An 18,591-nucleotide genomic window follows, 5' to 3' on the forward strand; every position below is an offset into this window, starting at 1 on the left:
TGTAAAGTGTGATGCTTATTATGTATTGTTACAGTTATCACTCCAATATCTTTGTCTACGGAATGGAAAGAAATGCAATACTGAGAACAAGAAAGGTGAAAATCTCAACCTCTACTATACCAGCTAACTATCTGTTTTATATTTCACTACAAAAAGTGTGACCATTAAAGTGCTGTCAAAAGACAAATTTATGTATATCTAGCAAGTAAAAGTGATTTCACCTTTAGTTCTTGTAATTCTTCTTTTTTGATAAACATCTCAGGAACATTAGTTCCACTGACTGGTTTATTCACATTTTTGTGATGTGGAAACATCTTTTCAACTTTTTCAGTAGGTGTTTTAATGGCGGCTCCTATAAGATCAATAAAAATTAGGCAAGTGAAGTATTTAAAAATTTAATCTATCTTTAGTTCCAAAATAACCTTACAGGAAACTTTGAAAGAGTCTAAGCTTTGGAAGTAATTATGTATTATTAAAATAAAATCAGTTGATGTACTTTGGGGTTAAAAAATTAAACACATAATCCTTAAAAAAATCATAATCCTTGAGACTATGAGCTATAACCTTTTCATTTTATTTAATTAATTAAAAAAAATAGAAAAGAGGTCTTGCTATGCTGCCTAGGCTGGTCTTGAACTCCTGGGCTCAAGCAATCCTCCTGCCTCGTCCTCCCAAAGTGCTGGGATTACAGATGAGAATGACTGTGCCTGTTCTAAAGTTTTCATTTTAAATCAAAGAAAGATGATTTCATTCAAGTGTGTGGTCAGAAATTAATTTCAGTGAGATAACCTGCATGAGTGGAATATTCATATGGGTATTCACAAAACAATATGAATTTTTAAATGTATTAGTTATATTTTATCTAATTATATAAATACATGGTACATACACATTATATACAATATAAATTACATCCAACAATATATTAAATATAATAAATTACATACAATATAATATAATAAATTACATCTGATATGTTTAAAATATATAATTTAAAAATTGCATTAAGCAGAATTTTTAAAAAAAATAATGACCCATCAGCTCTACTTCTCTTCAGCAAATATTTGCAGTGACAGGCTAAGATCTTGTCTTCCTTTAGTATTACTCCAGCTCCAAGAGGCAGCACAGTGTATTAGAACAGCCATTCTCATAGTCACCCAGTGTCCTGGGTTGAATTGTGTCCCTCTAAACTCACATATTGAATTTCTAAACCCCATTGCTTAGAATGTGACCTTATTTGGAGGCACAGTCTTTGCAAAGGAAATCAAGGTAAAGTGAGGTCATTAGAGTGGGCCCTAATCCAATGTCCTTATACAAACGAGACATCTGGACAGAGATGCACGCAGAGGGAAGATGATGTGAGGATGCACAGGGAGAAGACAAGTCAAGGACAGAGGCGCGGAACAGACCCTCCTTGGCAGCCCTCACAGGAGCCAACAGTGCCAACACCTTGATCTTGTACTTCCAGCCTCTAAAACTGTGAGGCAATAAGGTTGTGTTCCTTAAGCCACCCAGTTTATGCTACTGTTATAGCAACCCTAGCAAACTAATACACCTGGTATCATTCCCAACTCCTTCCCCTCCTTCAACTGGAACGTGCTAAGCCCCTGCCCATCTTCCGTGGGCGCCTTTGGGATCCGCTGCATCTGTTCCTTGCACACCCTCCGAGCTCAGACTCCCAATGCTCGGTACACCCGGGTGAGGACCACTGTCCTAAATAAAGTTTCCAGAGAGTTTTCCAAGGTAACAGCTCACCTGCGGGCTTGGGAGAATCATCAGTGTCCTCGATTTCGCTTCCCTCGGTCCCATCCGCGTCACTTTTCACTGTGTTTTTCCCGAAGCTGCCCTTGTTTTGCAATGGCGGCACAGGAAGTGGGCCTGGAGATGCGTATGCCCGGATGAGGTCGTCGTCCTCCTGCTCCTCCTCTGAACTAAAAGGAGGAGTCCTACACAAATCAACACCGAAACAGGGACGCTGTTTTCGTAACGCTTCAGGATTTATGATCTTAAGAGATGTGCCTCTTAAAGTGGTGGCACCTCTCTCAGGTAATTCCCAATGAGCACAAGTGCCTTCGGGGCTATGGTCAAGATGGCGGCGAGGCCAGAGGTTATACCCAAGGCTGTAGCATCCTCCCACGCCCAGATCTCTGCCAGCCGTGGGGCATGTTTATCAAAATGGGCTGAAGCTGGGGCCTGTCTCCTCTAAACCCAAATGTGTATATTCTTAATAATTTTGGTTTTCACACACCTAAGAAAAACATTTCTCAAAGAAAAACATTTCCTCAGTAAAACCACTCCATCTTTTAAAATTGTGTCATTACTTACAGCTTCTTTATACTGCACCTTATTGCAAAGTTTTTACATACACAATCTCATTTGTATCATCACGTGAATTATTACCCCTATTTTAAAGTGAAATAGAAGTTCAAAGCAGTGTTCGTTCATTTAAATAATATTTATTGGGCACCTAAATTCCAGACAACGTGTCAGTCTTGTACATGTTGATTCATTCACACCACATCCCAAGAAATAATGCTCTTCCCATGAGATTATGTATAAGAAAAGTGCTTTTGAAGGGTGAATCATTGTTTATTGTCTCTAATACACAGTGCCTCAATGAAGAGATATTTATGTCATCAGTATCTCCAGAATAAGGCAATGATGATTAAATTATTCATGATAAAATTAGTCTTACTCATAATTAGTAACAATATACCTACAATTTATTGAGTACCCACAAGTGCCAAGCACTGAGCCAAGCCCTCTTCATACATTCCCATTTAATTTGTAGAACTATCTCGTGAAAAAGGCAGCATTATTCCATATTACAGATAAGGAAATTGAGACTTAAAACATCCCATATTACAGATAAGAAAACAGGCTTAAAACAGTAATCAACTAAATCAGTAGCACACAGGTGATAAGCAACTGGGCTAGGGTTTTTAGTATCCTAAGAGAACCTAAGAAAGGAAGATCTACTAGGGTCAGTATTAACTTCCACAAAAAACTGGAACACTAAATTATTACATTTAAAACAAACTTACACTGTCAAGAGTCTAGCCATAAAAACTCAACATCAGCCATTTAAGTTAAATGTACTTATTGAGAAACTAATCAACATTGTGGGGGGTGGATATAAGAATGACTCAGGTGTCCCGCTTCTTAATGGAGTCCACATGTGGTTAAGGGCTATTGACTTATGTAATAACTGATAAAGAAACAAAGACATGTCACAAATAACATATCACAAAGGAATGACAAATTATGATATTAAATAATTATGGCTTCATTCAACCATAATGAGCACACTACTTTAAAATGAAAGGAATGTTCAGTGAAAATAATTTTTTAAATGACCCTCCCATCCCCGTCAGTACTCACGTAATAGTTGAAGACTTTCTGGGAAAAGGATCTTCCATGATATTTTTCTTAATTCTAAAAAACAACAGAAAAATATTTTTAAATTGCATAAGTTAATAATATAATTTCACATACATTTCTATGGAACTGGTGATTTTTGCTTTTGACATATACTAACGAGGAAGAGCAGCAACAAAAGTCACCCAGCGTCAACAAGAGACTGGTAGGAATTACAAGTGTGATTCTCAGTTGGACCAAACACTGTTATGGACTCAATGTCTGTGTCCCCCCTGCCCCAAATACATATGCTGAAGACCTGACCCAGATATGATGGTATCTGGGGGGCCTTTGGGAGGTGATTAAGTTTAGATGAGGTCATGTGGATGGGGGCCCCCATGATGGGATTGGTGCCTTATAAGAAGAAGAAGCGAGGCCAGAGTTTTCTGTATCTCCACCATCTGAAGGCATGGCAAGAAGGCAGTCGTCTGCAAGGCAGAGAGCCTTCACCGGAACCTGACTATACTGGCATCCTAATCTTGGACTTTCAGCCTCCAAAATGGGGAGAAAATAAATTTCTGTGAAGCCACCCAGTCTATGGTATTTTGTTAAAGCAGCCTGAGCTAAGACAAACACTGATAAAATAAATCTGAGGGCTGAAATACTCACTTTGGAACAGATGTCCTATCAGTAGAAACAGCTTTTTGTCTAATCAGTTGTCTGTTTTTGGAAGGAAGCTGTATCATTTTGGGTACTTCTCCAGTTGAAAGGGTATCCATTTGAGAAACACTGCACTTATCTGGAATACAGTGTCATTCATGAGTCTCCATTGCCTTTATGATCAGTAAGTGAAAAGCAAAGGTGAATGGTATAATACCCTCTATGCTGCTGTGGCAATGAACAATCCCATCTCTAGGGTTTAAAGCCAGACTCTAGGGTTGTTGTTTTGTTTTTACTGTAAAAACAAAATCCAAGACCCAGCATTTAATAGTACAAACTGTAAGAGAGTTGCCAACGAAGTGGCGAAGTTTGTTAACCATTTAAAATTATAATAATTTGTTTAATGATATCTTGTGAAAAAAGAAGAAAAAAAGAAAAAGCTGTTAAATTAAGCTCCCATTTGCAGTGGGTAACAAGCTTACCTAAAGAGAGTAGTGCTTTCTCCTCAATTTTACAGCTGACTTGATGTTCAAGGAATTCTCGAATTTGATGAAAGTTAGGTATTTCTCTTTCTTGCTTATGTCTTTCTGATTCCACACTTTTTAGTACTCTATGCAATTGATCACTTGAAATGCCATGTATATCCTGAAAGAATAAGATGTTAAGTTAGTCAGTTATCCTGGGAGGTTTCATTTCATGGGCATATATCAGCATTAACTGTGCCAATATTTCAATCCATCCTTACAGGGCTCCAGCTGTGTGTAGAGGGTGAGTGTGCCCCAACAAGTAACACACTGTCCCCAAAGGGGCCATGAGTTCAGTTGGGCACATAAGGCATGCATATGTTTATGACTGGCTGACCGACGAGGCTGTGTGTCATAAGGACCCAATGACTCTACAAAGGCTAGAAGAATTCCAGGGAGAGAGGCCATCGAAGGCCCCAGTGGCCAGAGAAGGCTGAAAGGGGAGGCTGAGCTGTAGCCTGAAGGACAGGTGGAGTCAAACAAGTAAAAACAAGGAGAAATTTCCAGATGGGTAGACATGGGATAGGGGGGACACCTGTGAGAAAGGAAGGTGTCGAGGCAGAAACAGGTAAGGCACGTCCCACAGGCTAATGCTTAAAAAGACCTGGGTGATGAAACCAGCAGAAGAGACTAAATGCCAACCCAAAAGGCTGAAAGGTTATTCTACAAGGAACAATAGGTCATCAGAGCATCAGAGGTGACTTCTTTTTTTTTTTTTTTTTTTCTGAGACAGAGTCTCGCCCTGTTGCCCGGGCTGGAGTGCAATGGCGCCATCTCAGCTCACTGCAACCTCCGCCTCCCGCGTTCAAATGATTCTCCTGCCTCAGCCTTCTGAGTAGCTGGGATTACAGGCAGCCGCCACCAAGCCCAGCTAATTTTTGTATTTTTAGTAGAGATGGGTTTTCACCGTGTTGGCCAGGCTGGTCTCGAATGCCTGACCTCGTGATACACCCGCCTTTGCCTCCCAAAGTGCTGGGATTACAGGCGTGAGCCACCACGCCCGGCTAAAGGTGACATTTAACTATGAAAATAGCATAATTAAAGAGACAATTTGAGAAAAGTCATCTAGATTTGATGAGACTCTAGACGGAAGAAAACTAAAGGGATATTTGTTGAATAACAGTGTCTCACACACACAGCTACCGCCCATCTTTGTTCCCATCCCCCTTGCTTCCCTCAGCCTTCCCAGTCCCAGGGAGTGGCCCTACCACCCACCCAGTTGCCCAGGACAGAAATCTCCATCATCAGATTAGGTACCACCTCCAAGAAGAAGTTTTCTCTGACCTCAGTTATTCAGTCAACACCCTCCCCTCTACTTTTCCTTTATTTTACTTCATACAATCTAAATTAGAGAGCACCCATTTGTCTGGGCAATCATTTGTTTCATGCCCGCCTTCCTATACCATGTAGCTGGAGGATAAGACCTAATACTGTACAAATGTCAATCCTTCCTACTTAATATACAAAATTTAAAACAATTTCAATCAGAATCCCAACAAGGGTTATTCTGGGAGTTGAAAGTTATTCCTAAAGTTCATTGGAAAACAAAATATGGAAGAATTACCAATAAATTTTTGAAATAAGAAGACTAATAAAGAAGGCATGGCCTATAAAAGATATTAAAACACAGGACAAAGCTACTACAATTAAATTAGTATGGTATGGGAAAAGGAACACACAAAAAAACAAGGTAAAACAGCTGAAAGTCCAAAAACAAATCCAGATATATATAGGGATTTCCTATATGACAAAAATGTTCTTTTAAATAAATGGAGAAACTATGGATTATTCAACAAATGATATTGGGACACCTGATCCAACTGGAAATTAAGTTAGCTCTCCAAATCACTGTTTCAAAACCTAATTCTTAAAGCCCAGATAGACAAAAACAAAATAAGCAAAACAAAACAAACAAAAAACTAGGAAAACCTCTCCAAGCATTAGGGAAAAAGAAAAGAATGTTTTAATAATCTTAGGATAAACGAAAATGTCCCAATTAAAATTAAAACCCAAAAAACCACTTGCAAACAACCAATATGGAAAACTACAATTTCAAGAAACAATCTGCACAGGAACCACACATATTCCATGAATGTCTTTGATTTCCACTGCCCAAAGGGTGGTCAAAACCCACCTAAAAAGGGTCTATGTGGAAATTTAAAAAGACGGACTGAGTTGATGAAAGATGTGGAGCAACTGAACTCTCAAACACTGTTAGGGACAGTGTGAGTTGGTACAAAGACTTTGGAAAACTATTTGACAACAGCTACTATACTAAACATATGCCTACCCTTTGACCCAGCAATTTCATCCCTAGATATATATTCAAGAAAAACAAATGCCTGTGTTCACCAAAAGACGTGTACAAGAATTAATAGCCAAGAAGAGCCCCAAAACAGACACACAAATGTCCATCAGCAGGGAAGAGATAAACTGCAGTATATTCACACAATAGAATGCTATAAGGCAATAAATAAAGAACAAACTACTGCTACATGAAACAACAGGTATGAATCATATAGATAAAATCATAAGCAAAAGAAGATATAAAATATTACACAGTGTATGACTCCACTTTTATGAGGTTCAAGAACAAGCAAAACTAAGAATATCCTTTCCCTCTTATTGGGAAGTAGAGGGTGATACTGACTAGCAGAAGGTAAAAGAGAGTCTTCCAGAGTGTTGGAAACGTTCAATCTCATCATTTGGGTGCTGGTTATAGATCATACACACACATCCATGTACATACAAATCCACCTGTATACATAAAATTATGCAAACATGTATACCCACAAATATAGCCACATACACACATACTTCTGAAAACATACACAATCATCCATATACATACATATACATAAATGTGTATACACATATCATATACACAAATGTGTATATACATACACAGGTATCTGCATACACACATGGATACATACATGTATGTATACATATCTACATGCACACATACACACTATACACATCCACGTGTGTGCCCATGCATGCATATGTGCTCACAAGCTTTGCATATATGCGTATATATGCATATGTAGATGCACTTTTTTATATACATATAAACTAATGAAGTTCAATTAAGATTTGTGTCTTTTATGTATGTCAATAAAAATATAAAAAGCAAAAAGAATCTATATATGATTTACCAAAATTATTCAATCTGGCAACAATATGAAATCCAATCCATTCATCCATTCATTCAACATGTATTAATGAAGTGCTGGTTTTGTAATAGGCAATGATTTGAGGTTAATATCAGAATGTAAGCAGCACTGTGACTGCCTAGATATAAACCCTGGCTCCTTCATTACTAGCTGTGTGACATTAATCAAGTTACTTACCTTTTCTGTAAACTGTCAAGATACTAATGTCATTTATTTCAGAGATTTGTTTCTATGTTTAAATGAGTTAATATTTGTTAAGGTCTTAGAAATGTGCCAGGCACACAGTGAATGCTATTCAAGTGTTTGATAAATAAAGTAGGTCACATTAGCCTCTGGTCTCCAAACATGGACAGAATTGATGTGCTTTCTTCTCTTCCATGATCATTTCTAATGTAGAAAACAAAACATAGCAAAACTAACAAATATTCCAAAAATGAATGAACATACTGCATTAATCCCCAAGGTTTCCAGTTTCTCCATCAAGCTCTGCTCCACCATTGTTCTTAGTCCCTTAGTGAAGGAGGAGTTACTCTTCAAAGCTTTCCTTAAATGCATTTTGTTGTTATTTAATTTCTGTTCATTTTCCCTTCCTGAAATAAGGTTTTAAAAATGTGTTAAAAAAAAGAATTAAGCAAATACATCAAAAATCTCTAAGCAGAAAATGGCAAACCACAGCTTTTAAGCAGCAAGTATTTGTGATGTTTTAAAGTTTTTGTATATTTTAGTCACTCAGCACAATACAGAATGCTTAAGTTTTGCAGCTTTTAAAACTATTTTATATCTGCTTCAAAACTTCAGTATTTTTAAAGACTGTATCACTTAATCAGATGACAACTATAGATATATATGTATCTATAGAAGCATGATGGAAAAAAATTATTTAGGAGTTTAATGTTTTATCACTGGAATTATATCACTATTTCCTGAAAAATTCATCTCCAAGCTCACTCAGTTAGAATTTATGTATCATCTTATGAAGAAAAAGCCCAATTTACTTTAAATAATTAAAAGTTTTTGGCCAGGCTCAGTGGCTCACACCTGTAATCCCAGCAATTTTGGAGGCTAAGATGAGTGGATCATTTGGACCCAGGAGTTTGAGATTAGCCTGAGCAACATAGCAAGATCCCATTTCAATTTATTTTAAATATAAAAAAATTTTTTCAAAGTTTTTTAGTTTACTAGAAGCTAAGTACATATAAAATTTCAAGATGTGAAAATCATTATCCCCTTCAAAATATTTACCAAAATGAAAAAGGATAACAAAAGTCTTAGCAAAAGTGTATTTTGTTTAAAACAATCTATAATTAAAAACAAAGAAACCAAAAACAACAGGACATACTCTCCTCACTTCCATCCCTATCCCTTTTTTATTCCCCACTAAAAAAAAAAGTCAAGTTCAAAAGAGTTTGGAGAAGAATGATGGCATAACCTTTAAAAATCTGAGTCCTTACGTACAAAGGAACTAAAGACTTCATTAAAGAGATGCGATGTTTGGCAGTTCAGACGCTTACTGACTGTCAAAAGCCTGATCTGGGAGAAATGTGACAACTATACTACCATTTTAGAGTCTAATCTCCTAACAGGGGCATTTTGCCCACCAAAGGATGGCATCAAATGCCATTTCCTAGGTGTAGGGCTCCAGGCCGCCTGAGAGACTCTCCCTTCTGCTGCTGCCTCACCCATCTCAGTAGACAGGATTCTTAATACCCTAACTACTTGGATTTGCAGGAGATCTTGAACAAAATGCCTTTTTGTTTAAGATGTTTTCTAAACACCAGTTCAATTCCCACATTAAAAAAATATTTCTATTAAATAGATGGTTTCATTGAAAGCAAAATTAGTCAAATTACTTTTTTGTACATTAAATAGAAGAACAAAATCCTGCACAAAAATACTATTCTATGTTTTGCTATTGCAGCTTGCTAAGCTGAAGTGATAAAACTGCATATAATTATATATTAAAAGTCAGAACTAATCTTAAATGTTGTATTATCAGCAATCATGCTGCTGTTTAACCACCAATGTTTACAAATATTCTGAAACCACCAAAAAAAGCACTTTTATGAACAATCCATCAAAATCATAGCTGCAGCCACTATGTCACTGGCTTTGGCTTCTAGGTGGCCATCAAGTGTGCAACTGTCTAGGGCCAAAAATAAAAAGAGGCACCAAGAGAGAGCCTGGAAGTCTTGGTGCTACCATTGAAATAGACATACCCCCTACCCCAATTATGTGAAGACTCTTTTGGCCAATATCTCAGATAATGAAGGATGTACACAGAAGCATTGCCTAAAAAGAGGCTCTGGGCCCTGTTTCCCCTGGGACTTGGGGCCACATACAGGGGCAAGCGATGCCTGGAATGACTTGGCTGCACTTAGAAGAGCTGTAAAGCCTTTGCTGTTAGTTGTTGAATTCATTTGCCGATGTGTCTGTGATCACCCTCAGCTCTGATGACAGGTTCATTTTGATGACTGAGTTCCCTCAAACTACTGCAGATTACGCATTTCCCTCTGTCCTCAAATTCACCTTATATACTGGTGCTTGCTTTGGGAAACCATTTATGAATAATTAGAGCACCCTTGGTAAAGATTCTTACAAGGGTGGGGCTGGCCAATGGAATCAAGAGAAAGAATATAGAGTAGGCAGGGAAAAATAAAGTTTTCATGTAGAAGTGGAATTAATCACTTGAAAATCAACCACAGCTGAAGATTTTAGTTAAAGCACATATTGCTCACCAAGACCAAGACAAAACTTTCTAAAGACTAGCATTTCCTTCAAATACAAATTTTCAAACACAAGCAAGCAGATGCCCAGGCTAATGCACAACAGTCCATACATGGGATCAGTTTTATCAGACATACAACATCCCATTTATGGTAAACAAATTATTATAGCAGGAAGCAAATGATTTTTAAAAATCCTTGAATTTCTGAGTTGGAAGGGACTTTATCTACCACCTAGTAATGATAGATTTTTCACATGAGGATACTAGAAACAGCAGTAACTTCCCCAAAGGCCAGCCAGATGGTCCTGTAGAGGCCACATCAGCTTCCCTTTCTCCATTTGCTCTCTGCACTAAACTATGGACAGTAGAAAACCTGGATGTTGTCACTAATTAAACTCAACAACCTGAAGCAGGCTCTTAATCCCCCTATGTTTTCTTTCTGGAAAATAAAATGCCCTCTAAGATCCCTTCTGGCCCTCACATTCTAGCATCTATAAAACAGCAAGATCAAGTATGCCTCTGCTCAAAAAGCAGGTACACAGAAATTTGCGTGTGTGTTACTTCTTAGTAAAAGCCACAGTGTTTTTGCAAACCACTGCCAAAATTGAGCTTCTCAGGCACTTATCTGCAAAATGTTAGCACAAGCTGAGGAATTTATTGATGGCAATTAATCTGCTGTCAGTACGTTAACTCCACAGAGGTGCTAGAAGGAGGCAGTCACTGGTTTCTGCAGTGGTGCGCATGGACCCTGAGGTGTTTTCTGTGGTCCTCAGCACTCTCCCGTCTACCACCAGAGATGAACACATGGAGCATGGCAAGGGTTATTTTCTTTTCCAGTCCAGCCCCCTAAAAGTGGCAGCAACCAATGGTGGTGTTTGCTGTCAGTGATTCCAAACTACCATCTTACATTGACGAGAAGAACTCTAAAAGCACAGGCAGAGGGATGCAGTGAGTGAAATCTGGAACTGGAAGTTAGAAGACCACTCTGAGTGATGCTGGACAATCATGATTCCTATAAGAACCCTCATTGAGTCGTTTTTTAAATGAGTGTGAACTACATGACCTGAAGTTCTAGTTTTTGAAAGTACATGGCCTTTTCTACGAACCTCCTGACATGTTTCACAGATTCTTCAAAGAATATGGGATTTTATATCTCGGACATCAGTAAATGATATGTATGTAGGAGACAGGAAGCATGTTACTTGCAAGCAAAATGATGTGTCATTATTCAGAACTCAAACAGGGTAAGATTTTTCATCCCGTTTTTCGGAAACCAATAGGGATGGTTGAAAATCACTTAAAGACAATATTTTTTAAGCACTATTTCTCTTCAACCTATAGGGCTCAGAAGCTCAAATGCCTACATAAAGCAAAGAAGGCAATGTGGGGCAAAAGAGTTGAGGGGGATTGTGGCAAACCAGAGGTTGCTTCCATAGCCGGCGATGGCGGCTCAGCCCTGCTAAATGTTGGTAAGTAGACCATGCGCCCAGGGTTTCCAGGGTATTGTATTGTGGCACAAAGCAAATAATTTTAAAAAAACAACAACCAGAATTTCTGAGTTGGAAGGGACTTTATCACCTAGTGATAGATAATTAAATTGTGTAGATTGCACTACAATTAAATATTGGCAACCTATTGTAAAATAGTTGCCAATAGTGCAGCTCAAACAAGTTAGTGTGTGTGGAATCGATTCAGCCTGCAGGATCTCGTTTGATGCCTGGGCTGTGGTGGTCTTTAAGGTGCTGGAAGCGTCTGGGAATGACCCCCCCCCCAGCAATTTATTTGTTTAGCAATGGAACAAGGCTGAGGACCCCATAAGAAGGTGACAATATCTTTTAAAGTTATGCTCATCAGAGTACCCCAAAATTTCCCTCAACAAGTTTTTATGGCTTTATGTAATTTAATGTACCCATAGTCACTCTTGTTTCTGAAAGAAGCAGGTTTCTAAACATTGGAACAGCAATTACAAAGAAATAAAGAAGAAAAGAAGCAACTAAAACCAAACTCTTCAAAATCAGTGCCAAACATGAACAACTATTGGGACAGGAAGATATGCAATCCTAAACTAAATGGTCTGTCTAAAATACACAATGTCAAGACAAATTACAAAGTTACATGGAAGCAAAATAAACCCCATAAAAATGTCAAAAAGTTACTGATCCTTAACATTGCAAGATAAGACTTGAAAGTGTATATCATATAGGTATTATGAATATGCCTGATGTAGTCAATTCTCAATTTGTAGCCTTATAAATAAAAATAAAATGGTAAATGTCTAGAGAACAAGGGAAGAGTTATAATGAATACTGAATTTCTGTATTAGGATATATATCATTTGACTTCTCTTCCTGACAAAAATGACAAAACCAGAACCCATAGAAGTATTGACAATTTGCTTTCTCCTAAAGAAGTGATATATGGTGAATTATTATTATTATTAATAGGAAAAAATTATGATAGATTGATTCAAATATAATTGTTTTCAAAATCTACAAATCTAGCATTAGAAAATGTTCCTCATAATTAAATCTTTCTTCATAAACTTTAAAAACTAACTGACAGAAAATAATTTTTAGGACTATCAAATGAAATGAGTAAGCAGTAATAATTATCTCCCAACACCTGTAACAGCTCCCAAATTCCACCATAAAGATACTGTTTTGCACATAAATATTCCACATCCAGAACTTAGACATCATGCTTTTCTTGCTATTAAAAATAATTTGGAAATAAGCACTTCACCAATTCATTTCAGATTAAGGGTATGATAAATCATCACCATGATACAAATCTTTTCAGATCTTCTGGTACACAACACGTGTGTGTGTCTATATATCATCTCATCAGAAAAATCTGCATCAAAATAAAGACTTTAATTTTTTTTCAAGTTCCCTGACACAGAAAATTTCTTATCTGTTTGCATAAGAATACCATGAAGCAGGGGAAAACAGAACAGAATATTAGAGGACTAGGATAACAGGATACTCCATGTGGGTTGAAAGTAAAATCCAAATCTAAATGTCTTTCCTAATTTTGATGTAGTGGAATAAAAACCACTGGCTCATATTTTCCAGGCCTAGATTTTGGCATATAAATATAATCTGTGCCGGTAAACCTGATCAAGCCCTTTGTTACCTTTTTCTTCCTCTGAAAGTTCTTCTATTGGTTCCAGTATGTGCGACGAGAATGCCTGTTCTATTAATAAGGAAAAATAAGAACAGCACAAACATGACAACAGCAAAGTAACATTAGTTTCCTTTCAAATGATTTTGAAAGATATAATTCCACGGTATTTTAGTCATGCCTGAATAGCAAGAATTTACTGAGGAAAAAACGTTGAGGCAATCAGTCATAGATGGTCACCTTTTCATCATATCTTCGATTTCTATGTACTTTCCATTAACTACACTCTACAGAAATTATAGTTTTAAATAATTAAGTTAAAGTTTCTCATTCATCAACCTAGTACGCGATAGCCTTTTAAGACACAAGGGCACAACTGCAAAAGATCTTCATTACTTATAAAGTATTTCGATCAAGTGGCTAAACAGAAAATTAATGAAAATATTTCAACTACAAAAAAATAAAAAATTCCCAAGGTCCTGGGATTCCCACTTGTTCCCAATGCTAACCCCACAGTTTTCAAGTGGTAAGACCCAGAAGATAAAAAGGGAACAACAGGCGAGAGGTCAGCAGCAAGACTGACAGCCGTTCTTCGACACCGCATGGATGCGTTTCACGACCTAGTTCCGGGGCTGGAGAATGCCCTGGCCCCACAGCTGGGTAGATGAGGAAGGACTCTTCCCAATCTCACCCCAGAACGGCAACCGCGCTCAGGGGAGATGAGGTCTTTGGGTGACTATTCCCAGAGAAATGTTATATGCATACACAAGGAAGCCGGCCAGCAGCAGGTATAAAACCAAACCCTATCCTACCAACTGAAGGAAATTTCCTTCATGGGGAAGGTCAGGTTTTAGGTGAAGGTTTAATGATGTTGGTCAGGCATTAGATATGGGATGAAATGCAACCAGCAAAGTTGGTGCATGGTTCACTCACCTTCAGCTTGGAGACTGATACAGTGCACTTCCCCCAACCAGCTCTCCACTTTTACCTCCAAGGGGGAGGTCATTTCATTCTACCACCAGACCTGGGAGTGGGTGATGGGTCAGGGTAAAAACGGCCAACAGTTACCGAGTGCTCACCAGGTGGCCGAGGGATCCACATATGTGGTATCTCAGATTTAATGCTTCCTACTTTAAAGGGTCTGGTTTTTTATTCATTAAAGTATTTCTAGTACTCTATTTCAGACAGATAAATGATAGAGATACATAGATAGATAGACAGACAGACAGACAGACAGACAGGCTTAGGTATATATAAATAGGTTCTTACAGCTTAGCCAGCAACCTAGTCAATGTATGTAACATTGGCTGTATGGGAGAAATGCATCTTAAACTACTTTCAAGTTAACTTCTGGAATACAGCCTATGACTGAGTAAAATCACCTAAATGCTGAAGTGTGGACATAGCCATGAAGAAGCATTTAAGTCCAGCAGGTACCACAACTGCTGACCACCAAAAATGTGCTTTTCAAATTTGTTATAGAGCATCAAGATTTTAAAAAATTATACAAATAGGCTATATTACTAGTTTGAACTGCTGAAAACAGATTTAAGGAGGATAACTAATTTCAGATTTTAAAAAGTCACACTGTATTTTATTGTACTTGTGATCAAAATAAGGTCACGAGGAAACTTTTAATAAAACTTTCATGAAATCATCTCACACATATTTATTATTTTATAGCAGGGATACTCCTATGACTTATTTCTCTAGAGTCAGGATAAACTGCCAGGTTCTGATGTGTTTCCCTCCGTGTACAGAGGAAGAGTTCTGGTAGAAGGGGAGACTCCTGAACATGGCTCCCATAACAAGGGCTGGGGAAATGAGGCTGGCCAAACCCCAGCTCCCAAAACAAGCAGGCTGATGTCCCACATCAGGAGGGAAGGACCTGCCCTGCTTGTGCTTTGTAAGCCACCAGTCTAGCCTTCAAATGTCCCAGATCCTGTCCTGAGCTGAGATCCAGGGTGAGAGTCAAAACACTCAGAGGTCTGAGTCTCCCATGAACAACAATGTTGGAGGCTTTCAAAAAAATCCTTGTCAGTTTCCTGCCATTGTCTCCAGAAGAAAGGATCTTGGTCCTCTAACTAGCCCTGCCCTTTTGCCCCTGGCTGACTTCGGCTGGACTTCATCGTGCCTACCTTAGAAGCTAACACTGGCCAGAGCTTACTCAGTGGCTTGTACCTTGCTGGACCATCACAAAGGCCACTGCGGTAGCCACGGCTGTTCTCTGCACTTGGCAGGCAAAGCCCCTAAGCCCACGGCTTAGGGGTGGGCTGTGAATCTGGACTGCCTGCTTCCAAAGTCTGGAGACTTGTCCACAAAGTGATGATGCCTGCCTACTGGCGCTCACTGGGCTTTTCTTCCTGACTTCTCCAAATGCCACCGCTGTCCATCCATTATCAGAGTTCACTGTGCTCTGACTTTCCTTGGTCCTGGCCCTGGTCCCCAATCACCTGCTCAGCCTTTCTGCCAACTCCACCAAACCGCTGGTCTGTCCACTCTTTCTCCAGTCTCGTCACCACAACGCAGACTCCCGGAGAGGAATCTCAAATGCTGGATCACCCACACCTACAACTGGTCTCCCCATCTCAGATTCTTTGGAGACGCTCTGGTCAGGCCAAGCCTCCCATAGCCTAGCTCTCCAATTCTGCACACCCAGCCTCAAGAACACTCAGCGGCTACACACTGCCCCAAGAACAACCCTGGACAGCTGCAGCCTGGCACTCAATAGCTGCCATGAATGCCCTCAACCAACCTCACTTCTCTCACGTCTCCTCTTCTTCTCTATGCATGGCCAAGTAATTACTCTAAACTGCTAATTCACATCTAGTGCTTTCCTGCCACCTTTTCCTTCTTACTGTTTGCTTTGCCTAGGATGCCATCTTGACATATTCACCTCCTACTCGGCTCAAATGGCCAAATGTCAGCTACGCCAGGAAGTCTTCCCAGAGTCTCCCAAATGGAGAAAATCTCTCCCCTGCCTGGATACCCATTTCATTTTTCAGTGGCTCTCACCTTGCACCATAATTATAAGCATGTGGTCTCCTTTATAAGCTGTAAGTTCCTTGGGGACAGGCTTCATTTCTGATTCATTTCTATATCTCTGTCATGCAGGAATGGCCCACAGTTGTCATTACCCAGTGGTCAGTGAAGGAAGGAAGGCAGGAGTGGCAGAACACCACTGGAGAAACAGATAACTACACGTGGCATGTTAACTCCTGTCAAAGACATGTTCACTGAAGACTCTCCTGAGTTTTTCCAGGATGTATGTCTAGGAGATCCTGTTGGCATATCCAAACATTTCCCCTTGTGACTGCACATAAGCATGGTCACCTGACAGGGATCAGGCTCATTCTCCTTTAGAGGGTGGAATCCCACTGAACTGAGACTTCCTTTCAACAGTCCCCATCCCACTTCTGCAACACTATTTGGGCCAGTGGTGTCCAGAGGGGGAAGCCATCTTTCTTTCCATCAAGAGACACAATACACCAGAAGTCTGGAGCACACCACCTCTCATGTACTGGACAATAAACTATTGCTTGTGTTAAGTTTCAGTATTTCAAGATGTAGAATACTTGCTTTGAAAACAAAACATAATAATAATTGTAAAGTCTAATAAAAATGTTTCTAAGTGGGAGCGGTGGCTCACATCTGTGGTCCTAGCACTTTGGAAGGCTGAGGTGGGAGGATCATTTGAGTCCGGGTGTTTGAAACGAGCCTGGGCAACATAATGAAATGCCGTCTATACAATAAATCAAAAAATTAGTCAGGTATGGTGGTGCACCCCTGCAGTCTCAACTGTGTGGGAGGATCACTTGAGCCCAGAAAGTTGAGGCTGCAGTGAGCTATGATCATATCACCACATTCCAGCCTGGGTGACAGAGAAATGCCCAGTCTCAAAAAAAAAAAAAAAAAAAAAAAAAAAAGTTTCTAGTTTTTGTGGTCCTCATTGTAGCTATATACAATTAAAGTCATGTATACATAAGCCCCTCACAATTTATAGACCAAATTAAAGGAGGGCTTTACATGTAGGTAGAACCTAGCAGGTGCCCATAGACTTTGGGAAAAGCGGTTATTTTGCATCCTCACTGCACTCGTCGCTCTAAAAGTGGGCCACATTATCAGCCCAGGCAACCTAAGCAATTGGTGTATGGGTCAGTTTAACAGCAACAAAGTATACTTTATTTTCTGGGCGTCCTAATACCACCATTTAGTCACTACTCCATGAGCAACGAGCAAAGTGGTCTCCAGTGGTGAAAATACTACAAAAATTTATTTGAGGTTTGTCCAGAAAAAAACGCATACTGGGGATGGGAATCAAGCATGATTGTTTATCTTCTCCAGAACCCATGTTTCATCCTATCAACTGCCTTAGAATCAGAACCTACTGCCTGTACCGTTTAGCTTGTGTAGCAGAGTTGAAAGCAGGGAGCCATCAGAGTTCCCATTTTACCTAGATCCTCTCAGGACAGACGTGCTGGCAATGTTGGCTCCTAGCAGCTCACAGTGGAGTCCCTTCCAGGCTGCTTTAGCTCACCCTCTCTTTGGGGCAGCCCCCATCAGATGACAAATCAGTGCAAGGGGCAATGGCCCACTCCTGCCTCAGTGGAGGACAAGCCGGAGCACTCATCCCAGCTCTGCAGCTCTGAAGCAGGGCCGGCTGAGGCCTCCACTGTGGCTGCGTCTGGGTTCAACGTCCCCTTCGCCCAACCCTGCTTCTCTCACAGGTGCTGTCCAAGGGCACCCCCACCTCCCACCTGTAAACTTCCGCATCAGTCTGTTTCCCAGGGGACCCGACCTACAATGGTAAGAAATCGCGAGATTTTTCATGGTAAAGAACCTCATCAAGCTTTGAGATGGAACAAAGGACAGAGAGTGAACAGGCGAATAAACATTACGCAATCCATGACTAACCTGCCCTGCCCCTGCTGCCCTGGGGAAGCTGGCCTGACGGGGTGGGGGACGTTGGTGGGCCCTGGCCAAGTCTCTTCCTAGCTCCTGCCCACTGAGATGCTCACAAATCAGC

General features: G+C 39.7%; 1 protein-coding gene across 12 annotated transcripts in view; it reads right to left on the reverse strand.

The window, feature by feature from the left end:
- Positions 1–18,591, reverse strand: part of DZIP1 (DAZ interacting zinc finger protein 1) — a 63,384-nt gene that overhangs the window by 4,384 nt on the left and 40,409 nt on the right. For 5 of the 12 annotated variants that reach the window (XM_054445906.2, XM_063651061.1, XM_054445911.2 and 2 more), the window contains 7 exons: positions 13,578–13,637; positions 8,165–8,307; positions 4,500–4,662; positions 4,027–4,156; positions 3,382–3,435; positions 1,756–1,946; positions 222–352 (listed from right to left, as the gene is read on the reverse strand). In XM_054445906.2, the coding sequence (XP_054301881.1) occupies positions 222–352; positions 1,756–1,946; positions 3,382–3,435; positions 4,027–4,156; positions 4,500–4,662; positions 8,165–8,307; positions 13,578–13,637 (872 nt within the window). The remainder of the gene's footprint in view (positions 1–221; positions 353–1,755; positions 1,947–3,381; positions 3,436–4,026; positions 4,157–4,499; positions 4,663–8,164; positions 8,308–13,577; positions 13,638–18,591) is intronic. The other 7 variants (XM_063651062.1, XM_054445909.2, XM_054445904.2 and 4 more) reach the window with 3 other exon arrangements.

This window comes from Pongo pygmaeus, chromosome 14 (genome assembly GCF_028885625.2).
Source record: "Pongo pygmaeus isolate AG05252 chromosome 14, NHGRI_mPonPyg2-v2.0_pri, whole genome shotgun sequence".
In the NCBI taxonomy this organism is placed as follows: domain Eukaryota; kingdom Metazoa; phylum Chordata; class Mammalia; order Primates; family Hominidae; genus Pongo; species Pongo pygmaeus.